Source organism: Panthera uncia (assembly GCF_023721935.1).
Source record: "Panthera uncia isolate 11264 chromosome A1 unlocalized genomic scaffold, Puncia_PCG_1.0 HiC_scaffold_16, whole genome shotgun sequence".
NCBI lineage: Eukaryota > Metazoa > Chordata > Mammalia > Carnivora > Felidae > Panthera > Panthera uncia.
In genome coordinates this window covers 1,050,772-1,061,147 of record NW_026057576.1, presented here as the reverse complement: position 1 = coordinate 1,061,147, position 10,376 = coordinate 1,050,772, and the positions used below count along the sequence as shown (strand labels likewise).

Genomic DNA, 10,376 nt, shown 5'->3' with positions numbered 1-10,376 from the left:
TTCACATTTCAGCATCCTTCCGCTCTTCCTTTGCATGTATGAATGTGTGGGAAACAGCGGGTAAAAGGCTATGGTTTTGTATTAGGTTTTTGTCATTTATCAGTATGGCATGAACGTATCTTCAAGTCACTAATGATCTTAAAAGTTCCGTCTAATGAATACCTTGTGTTTTAGTAGTTATGAATGAGTCACAGCTTTTCATGTATAGCTGGCCTTAACCTGTAAATAATTTAAGAGAGTGTAGGAATTGTCTGCAAGCAATAGGAAACCTAACTTGAACAAACAGGGTTTTCTCCCTTCACATAAGTCTAGAGCTTGTGTTGCGGTTGATTCAGCACGTCCACAGTGTCACAACAGGTGCCTTGGGACTTTCTTGACCATGCCCTCATGCTTATTGATACATGCCTGCAAAGTGACTGCCCCACTCCAGGCATCGCATCTGTCCTCACCATAGGCGGATAGGGAAAGTGACGGCAAAGGTAGCCACCTGCCCTTTTATTAGGAAACCAAAAGCTTTCTCGGAAGTTCCCCACTGGAGACAACAAAAGGAGGTGGGAAAGCAAGAATTTCCCTTCCCGATCACATTACATTACGGGCAGGCAAGGGAGAGGGGGATGGGAGTAGGAGCGGGGTCAGCCAGATCCCGATGCCAGCCTTGGGCACTATGTGTCTAATTGCTCATCCTTTAGTGGGCACTTCTGTTTCCAATGATTCCTTCTTATGAATAATTCACAGTCAATATCCATGTTCATCCATTCGTCAAAATCTCTGGTTATTTCCTTGGTATGATGTCCCAGGAGTAGAATTAGAGGTCAGAGGTATCATGATCTTAAGTTTATTTGTTTTTAAGAGAGAGAGAAAGCACGACCGGGGGAGGGACAGAGAGAGAGGAAGGAGAGAATCCCAAGCAGGCTCTGCACTGGCAGTGCACAGCCTCATGTGGGGCTCGAACTCATGAGATTGAGATGAGATCACTTATGACAAGATCGTGACCTGAGCCGAAGTCAGTTAACCGACTGAGCCACCCAGGCGCCCCAAGGTATCATGCTTTTTGTATCTTTTCTTACATATTACTGAACTCCTTTGCAGAAAGACCTTGTCAGTGTGTGCCATCACGCAGTGCATGAGCCGTGGGCTCTCCCCCGCCCCCCCCACCGGACACATTCTTAGTTGTCCCCTCTTTAGGATTTCCTGAGCTCTGACACATGCCAGAGTACCCGCGAAGTATGCAGATTGTAACACGTTGTGATTCCGTAGCTGCACCCAGAGGTCACAATTCCTTTTAAGGGTACCTATCTGAAAGTGTTTGCAGCACCTGGACCTAAAGAACTCTGGAGAGGCTGGGCCAGCAAAGGTGAGTAACAAGATGCCACAGTCAGCAGCCGTACCCCCCTCGTCTGATTTACTGATTGAAGAAATGTTTCCCTGGCCCCGTGTTTCTCAACAGGTGCACAATGGACATTTGGGGCGGGCCAGCTCTTTACTGTGGGGGACGCCCCAATCATTATGGAACATTTTGCTTCCCTGGCCCTGCAGGGCAATGCCAGCAACACTTCCCAGGCCCTGTGACAAGCAGGCCCTCCCTCGTGGCATTCTGTGCCACCAGCCTTGTGGGGAGAACCCACCAGGCACATCGCATTGACTCCCTTTTATTTAGCACATTATGCTGTGCTGGACAAGGCAGAACCTGCCTGCACATCTGGGAGGGTGGCAGGAAGAAGAATAAATTTCCTGCACTGACCTTTCCTTAGAGACTTCCAGAAATGCTACTGCCTAGCTGTTCTGCCTGCAGACATCAAGGAGGAAAGGGTGCACATGCAAACCCCAACCTCAGAACTAGAATTAGGGAGAAAGTCCACAAGCAGTCAAGGTGCTTAAAGGTGGTTTTCTGTAGAAACTCTGGAGGCTGTGTGTCCAGGGACAGCAAGGAGGGAGGATGCCGTTCGCAGCTTAGCAAGGTGGGAGGTGTGGGAGGACGGAGAGAACCTCCTGGAATGCAAAGGGGGCAACAGTCGTTAAGCCAGGCCATGATAAGGGGAAGAGAAAACACAGGGCACCCGTGTCAGCCTGAGTTGGCCACTCTTGAAGGGAGAGTGGAGGTCAACAGGCCAGTCCCCGCCTGGCCTGGGGCCAAGTCTGAAGTTGCAGAAACAGGACATGCAAAGGCATAAAGGCCGTCTCGGGATCACAAGAAGCATGCGTCACCAGGGTGTTGGATCAGGGACGGAGGGCTGGGACGCACGGTCAAGGCTTCTGTCCTGTGCTCCAGGGGAAACGCTTCAGCAGAGTGGAGGGAAGGGCCATGGCTATGGGCAGAGAGGGCGGTCAGAGACATCATGATATCCGGGGTTTAGGGTAAGCAGGATGTCATCTAGAACGGTTCCCTGACACCGGACATCCTTCATGCGAGAGTGGGTTGTTTCATGTCCAATAATTCAGTTTCTACATTAAAATATTTTCCCTTGTAAGAACATGCCAAATAGAACAGACGCCAGTCACAACAGGGGCAAGGAGGCTGGTAGGATATGTGAATAGTAACGTTTCTCCAAAGACCTCGAATGACCGAAACAAAGGGTTGGAAGTTTATTCCAAGAGAGCGTTAACATTTGTTTCTTTAGATCATGGTGAGTAAAGTTATGTTTTGTTTATTTGTCTTCACACCAGTTCATAAAAATTAATATTTGTGAATATTTTTAAAATTCAAAATGAGAAGAGTGTCTGTCCTTCAGAGCTGCCGGAACTCACTGCGTAGACGGCTCTCCTGACGCAAAGAATGGAGCTGCCTTTCAGTTCCGGTTGGAAGCGTCAGGCCTGTTGGGGCAGCAGCGACACGGAGGACCCCTTCTCATCTTGGGCCCCCGCGTCCGAGGACCACAGCTACCTCCACAGGGGGGTCCACGGGCCCTCCGTCCCTCATCTAGGAAGCAGCTTACTGCGCATGACCCAATGACCATCGTCCCATGTTAGATGGAGACACAGGGTTTAAGGGCTTCGGTCACCTGTGGGCATCTGGTTCGTGCCGCACTCGTGTCCTGCGACAGTAGCTCCGAGGGACACCGGCGCTGCGGGCGTGGCTGTAACCCGGCTCGGGGCCCCCGTGGGAAGACGCACGCACGTGCACGCACGTGCACACACGCACACGGGCGCATGCGCGCACACGCACGCAGGCGCACGCACACTCGGGCACTCGCGTGCCGTGGAGGGCTCCGCAGCGCCTCCCTCGTTTGGCAGCGGGAGGACGGCCTCGCAGGGGAGCGACCGCCCAGCGCCGCGTGCCGGGTCCCCCCACCCCCCCCCCCCCCCCCGCGCCCCCCCCCCCCCCCCCCCCCCGCGGCCTCCTTCCTACTAACCGGCGATGTTCCCTTGCAGGTTAGCAAGCTGAAGCAATGGGCGACTGGAGCTTTCTGGGGAGACTATTAGAGAACGCGCAGGAGCACTCCACGGTCATTGGCAAGGTTTGGCTGACGGTCCTGTTCATCTTCAGGATCCTGGTGCTGGGCGCCGCGGCGGAGGAGGTCTGGGGGGACGAGCAGTCGGACTTCACGTGTAACACGCAGCAGCCCGGCTGCGAGAACGTCTGCTACGACAAAGCCTTCCCCATCTCCCACATCCGCTTCTGGGTGCTGCAGATCATCTTCGTGTCCACGCCCACGCTCATCTACCTGGGCCACGTGCTGCACATCGTGCGCATGGAGGAGAAGAAGAAGGAGCGCGAGGAGGAGCTGCCGAAGGCCGACGGCCCGCACCCCGGGCCGGCCGCGCGCTGCGGGCCTGGCGGCCACGGCCAGAAGGACCGGCCGCCGGTGCGCGACGACCGGGGCCGGATCCGCATCGCCGGCGCCCTGCTGCGGACCTATGTCTTCAACATCATCTTTAAGACGCTCTTTGAAGTGGGCTTCATCGCCGGCCAGTACTTTCTGTACGGCTTCGAGCTGAAGCCCCTCTACCGCTGTGACCGGTGGCCCTGCCCCAACACGGTGGACTGCTTCATCTCCAGGCCCACGGAGAAGACCATATTCATCATCTTCATGCTGGCAGTGGCCTGCGTGTCGCTGCTACTCAACATGCTGGAGATCTACCACCTGGGCTGGAAGAAGCTCAAACAGGGGATGACCAACCACTACCGCTCAGACTCCCCCGAATCCAGGGTGGGGGCCGCGAAGCCTGGCGGCGTGAGCCCGCTGCCGCTCCCCTCCCCGTCCGCCCTGCCCACGGTCACCATCGGATTCCCGCCTTACTACACGCACTCCGCCTCTTCCCTGGGACCGGCCACCGCCGCGGGCTACCCCGGGGCCCCTCCGCCGGCCACCGACCTCGGCACGGCCGCCCCGTCTGAGGCGCGCGAGAAGGCTCGCCCTGCCAGATTCCACAACGGCAACCACCACCTGCTAGCGGCAGAGCAGAACTGGGCCAACCAGGAGGCCGAGCAGCAGACGGCCGGGAGAAAGGCCTCCCTGCCGGTGTCCGCTTCTGCCTCCCCGAGCCCTGCGGGCAGCACCGGGCAGCTGGCGCAGGACGCAGGCGCGGGCGGCAGCGCCCCCGGCCCGTTGGCGGACGGGACCGGCAGCAGCCTGGGCGACGACGGCAAATCGGCGGGGACCCCCGACCTGGACGGGGAGCAGGCGGGGAGCCCCGAAGTGGAGATGCTCGCGCCTCCTCTGCCCCCCGCAGACCCCGGGCGGTCGAGCAAGGCCAGTAAGTCCAGCGGCGGCCGGGCCAGACCGAATGACTTGGCCATCTAGCGGGCGTCTCTCCAGACAGCTTTATAATAACCGTTTCTTCTCGCAACCAAAACCGAAGTGCAGTTCCGGTCTGCAGGTAGACAGAGAGCCTGGAAGGGAGAGGGCACTGCAGTGGCAGAAGGGGAAGATCAGGAGGAGGAGAGCAGGTTTCTGTGTGTCCATGCTTGCTGTTCTTAACACTGTGAGGTAGAGTGGGGAGAACGTCAGTGCTTGCTGAGATGGGGAGGTGGGGGCAACGTGGGTGCAGGGGCTGTTGACCTTGAAAGATGTTCACGGCCACCCAAGAGTCCAACAACCTGGGCCGCCTTTGCAGGTGCTGCTGTGCAGCCTTGGGCTCCGCCGTCTCTGTGGGTAACTGTTCCGTTGTGGTAAAGCGACAGGTGTCTTTACCGGGGGGCAATTGCGTTTTCCATTCCTACGCTTCCCCAGAGCCTCTGGGCAGCCCACAAAGTCACAGATGCCCTTAGCACTATCTCTGTTTGATACTTTTAACTTAGAGTTGAATTTCATTTGGGATATTTGCCAAACTGCACTAAAAAAAGACCTAGAGCGAGTCCATAGACTGTCATTTGAGTTTCTGAAATTGCCTGGGAAGCCCAGGATTCCACACTGTGCGCTTCGTGACGAGTGACGATGAGCAGGTACCCTCCAGGGGCGGAGATCCAGCAGGCGAGAGCCACGGAGGCTGCTGGTAAGAGAGCAGGTAGAAACGCAGCGACACTTGGGGTAATTTTTAAACAGTTGAGGAAATTGAAATACAAGTGTGGCAGGTATGCCTTAGGTATTTATTTTTTAAATGATATTTTGTGCTTTGATCTGAATTGTACAGGTATGCCTATCCCCCCGCCCCCCCCCCGACTTTCTTTCAGGAAAAATGAAGGAAAAATAGTACCATTAAGATGAATAGTGACTGAGAGAATGCTAATTTGTCCCATTACATACTAGTAAAGATTTGGATTTTCTTTTAAAAGAAATTCTTTGACCTCAGGAGTCAGCTAATGACTACGAGAATGTACGATACAAAATAAAAGCAGGGGAAATTTTAAGTGCATTTCAAATACTTGAAGTTGTGAAGTTTTTGAATGGGAGGTTAAAAGTTAACCACTCTTGCCAGAAAAATGATTTATACAGATGAATCAATGACCTACATTTTTTTAAGAGTACAAAAACAAAAAAACAACAAAAAAAAACCTCTTAGAGTTTCCTAACCATTGTTTGTGGGCAGCCTGTTTGCTTTCTAAAGTGTAAATAAAAGTATCTGGGTTTTACTTCCTGTGTAAATGCATGTGCTGATTTCGGATGTGCGTTCGCCTCATTTGTCACCCATGCAGATCGCTGCACTGACAGGGCTATTTCTCTGTGGGTTGTGGCTGGAAGGCGGCAGAATTTTCTGTACTGCACACTCTGCTGTCCTGTCTTCGTCTCTGTTTATAGACCGATGAACGGTAGTCATGCTGAGCCTGGTCCTTCTCACCCTCCAACTTCCACTGAGTAGTGTCAGCCCTTATTCAGCAAAACACCAAACACTTGCCAACTTGATTCCTTTCTCTATATGAATGAACTCCAATTTCCTGACAATCCCTCTGGAGCCACACTCTAAACGCACTTGGTGTTCTATATCATAAAGAGTGACCCACTAGCATCTGATGAAAAAGACTGTGATTCCCATTCTCAGATGAATGGGTGCAGCATGTTCATTAGAGTGTTAACGCTTGCTGCAGACGTGGACAATCGCCCCTCCACGGCTTGAGAAATGCTAATTTCCCATACTTTCGCGTTCAGCCTCTCTCAGATTTGAGCCTTACACAAAACTATTTGAGTGACTGCTCTCCCAGTTCTCCCTCGGCTGGGCATAGCTAGTGCCATTGTAGACGCAGACATTCGTCACATACAGTGGACGCCTTAGGCTCAGGCAGTAGGGCCCAGCCGGCCTGGCCGAGGAGGGCACCGGAAAACCCTAGTTTGAAAAGCATTCCGATAAAAAAAAACTTTGGTCGCGACTGCAGCTAATGGCGAAAGCACAACTCATTCAGGGGATGTGACCACAGGTTCTTCAAGTCCTACCATTATAAATGTTAGTAATAACCTTCTGACTTACCCAGGATTGAATTCTGAGTGGGGTTGGAGATGAGAATGAGAACTATAATTATAGTTTCTACATTTCAGTCATCTTTAAAAAGTTTTTAAGCTTCTGCACTTTAAAATTGGATTTTCTTCACCATACGTTGATGAAGATGCCAGTATTATGAATTGACCGTAGTCTAATTGGCCCATTTAGTGAATGGGTAGGAGTGTGGAATTAGATTCGTCTCCTTGAAAATCACAAATTTATTAAGAAGTAGAATTCTGCAATACAACAGGGCCGATGGTGTTTTTTCAGGGGGCTGTTGTGATTTCCATTCACGTAAAATATCAAAGCATGTGTTACGTTTTGTGGCTATGTGAGGTATCCAGGGCCCTGGAGGCTGGAGCCCTTCTCTGCCCTGGGGGCATGAGCAGAAAGTATTTCCATCACCGGGAGCATCAGTAAGTGCAATAGGATAGAAGTCACCTCTCCCTATGGTTAAGATTCCAGATATATTTTCTCTAGCCTGTTAATTATGTGGAAATTTCACTAAAATTATTTTTTCTTGATTTAAGGAAATAAATTATAATTCCATAAAGCTTATTTTAAAACTCAAATGCTCTACCTAATAATTGTACACATGTTTGGTTTTTTTTTTTAATTTACATCCAAGTTAGAATATAGGGCAATAATGATTTCAGGAGTAGAATCCAGTGATTCATCCCCTACGTATAACACCCAGTGCTCATCCCAGCAAGTGTCTTCCTTAATGCCCCTCCCCCGTTTAGCCCGTCCCCCCTCCCACACGTCCTCCAGCAGCCCTCTTTTTGGTCTCTATATTTAAGAGTCTCTTATGTTTTGTCTCCCTCCCTGTTTTTATATTATTTTTGCTTCCCTTCTGTTCATTTGTTTTGTATCTTAAATTCCTCATATGAGGGAAGGCATATGATATGTGACTTTCTCTGACTAATTTCGCTCGGCATAATACCCTCTAGTTCCATGCACGTAGTTTCAAATGGCAAGATTTCATTCTTTTTGATTGCCGAGTAATATTCCATTGTGTATATATACCACATTTTCTTTATCCATTCATCCATCGATGGACATTTGGGCTCTTTCCATACTTTGGCTATTGTCGATAGCGCTGCTATAAACATTGGGGTGCATGTGTCCCTTTGAGACAGCACACCTGTATCCTTTGGATAATTACCTAGTAGTGCACACATTTTTTTAAAAATTTTTTTAATGTTTATTTATTTTTGAGACAGAGAGAGACAGAGCATGAGCGGGGGAGGGTCAGAGAGAGAGGGAGACACAGAATCTGAAGCAGGCTCCAGGCTCTGAGCCATCAGCACAGAGCCCAACGCGGGGCTCGAACTCACAGACCGTGAGCTCATGACATGAGCTGAAGTCAGAAGCTCAACCGACTGAACCACCAGGTGCCCACAACACATGTTATCTTTTAATCTGCAGTATACAAGACAATTCCTTTTTGCATCTGTGTTTGCAGAAGCTCAGTTGTCCGGTTGACGCTACATAATGTGTGATAATTCTAAAATGTGCATCATTACTAATCCATCCCCAGATCCATGTATTAAAATTCTAAAACATTCCTTCTATATAATCATTCACTTTCTCCTTTTTAAACTTCATTTTACTGAATTATTATTTTCCCATGAAATTAACAAAAAAGATACCTTAAGTTTAAAAAGAAAATAGAAAGGGGGAGAGAGCAAGCCAGAATATCTCTGATCCATCCTGGCTTTCCTTGATTGTTAAGTAAGTGACTAGGTTGTGGATTTCTTATGCAAGAACATCTAGAATTAGAACTATGAATACAATTCACGCATCCTTTAAAAAAAAAAATTAACTTCGTGAGATTTAGTCTCTTTTCAGTTTTTTCCTATTAACACTATAATTCCTTTTTTTCAGAAGAATCCTTTTTCTGAATTTTTTTTTCTTGTGAACTTTTTCTTCTGATATTTGAAACATGGATTTGTGGATCTCCACCAAACAAATTCTTATACAAAGTGGTGCATGATTTCAAAGTGTGTTTTTGTAAAGATCAGGAGATTACTGCCTCCTCCCCACCCCCACTTCCATGGAATCCAGGATATTCTCTTAATAACCTTTATGTTTTTTTAAGTTTATTTATTCAATCTCTACACCCAACATGGGGCTCGAACCCATGACCCAAAGATCAAGAGTCACATGCTCTCCCAACTGAGCCAGCCAGGAGCCCTCTAAATCACTTTTAAATACAGGATAACACATAGACGTTGTTCATTAAAGTCCGAAAATGTGATTTCTCACTCTAATTTTATATTATTGCACTGCAAAGCTCTAAGATTTCTTATTCCTCAAAATATTTTTCTTCTCTTTGCATTATAGAATGGCTTAGCAAGACTTTTTATGGTCAGTGAGGAATTTAAATAACTCTAAGAGCAGTGCACTGTTTCTAGTACGATATTTGAAGATGTTTGGTATGTAAATGTAATTTAGATCATAATATTTACAAAACTCTTATTAAAACTTTATTTTTTGTGTTATAATAGTATCTTTCGTAGCCTAGATTGTAACTGAAAATAGGCATTTTATAAGCTAAGAAATAAAAAGTGGCCATAAATTTAAATCACCAGCTCCTGGTTAATTGTTTTTATTGATAGAATCCTTGAGCAGGTTTTCAAAGTAAAAATTTTCATCTACATAGAACAAGGAGCAAAAACCTCTTTGTACAAAAGAAGCTTGAGAAATTTCTGCAGTGGCTGTTCAGGCCTCACAGGTACTTAGGAACTTAAAGTAGTGCCTTCCAAGGGTTCTTGTAGCTTTGCTGCTACCTCTTGCTATGTGTTCGGCAGAAGAAATAATGTGCATGCTAACTCTATCCCCTTCACTCTTCCTTCGTGCACGGTCCTGCTAGGCTGTAATGGGGTTCAAGAGCGGAGAGGTCACTTTAGCAAGCCTGGAGTTTATCCTTCTTGGGGAGACTTTTCTGTATTTAAGTAACCGTGTGGTTGCCGTCTTTGCTTTCATGACCTCTGGCAATACCTGTAATGTGTCCGACCCTGTCCTTACCCGAGATGCAATGCCCATTTACACGGCTCCCGCTTTATGAATCCACTCTGGGCATGATCTCCAGCGACGCGGTGTAACAAAAACCGGGAGGGGCCTGGCTGCTTTCGAGGCTCTAAAGTAACACAACATTCAAAAGTCAACCCCCCCAACACGAACTGGTGAAAAGTCCCCCCTCCTTCCTCCCCCCCATTCCAGGCCATAGGCGCGAAAGCCTGTTCTGGATGCAGGTTATGGAAAGAAGGCTCTGCCCTCTGGTGCTGGGGCCCCCGCGGGGCGGCCCTAGGGGGAGGGGGCGGGCCGACCGTGCACCCCGCGACCCCACCCGGTGGCACCCCTTCGAGGAGAGGAGGCAGGAAGGCGGGAGGGATGGTGCCCCGGGGATTCCAAGAGGGCGACAACCAGGGGCAGCCTTTGTCCCCTCGCCGGTGCGGGCGGGCTTTCCCGCAGACACGCCATGTGGACTTGGCTGCGGCCAGGCCTCGGGGACAGGAATG

At 49.4% G+C, this 10,376-nt stretch overlaps 1 protein-coding gene across 1 annotated transcript; it reads left to right on the top strand.

Annotated features, from left to right (window-relative positions):
- Window positions 1–3,372: 3,372 nt before the first annotated feature.
- GJA3 (gap junction protein alpha 3) lies at window positions 3,373–5,592 on the top strand. Its single transcript, XM_049646706.1, has one exon. It carries the CDS (start codon window positions 3,387–3,389, stop codon window positions 4,740–4,742), a length of 1,356 nt encoding a protein of 451 aa, XP_049502663.1. The 5' UTR covers window positions 3,373–3,386; the 3' UTR covers window positions 4,743–5,592.
- The last annotated feature ends 4,784 nt before the right edge of the window (window positions 5,593–10,376 follow it).

What these genes read in the sequence shown, in the direction of transcription:
- GJA3 (XM_049646706.1), top strand. Translation starts at nt 3,387, where the DNA reads ATGGGCGACTGGAGCTTTCTGGGGAGACTATTAGAGAACGCGCAGGAG.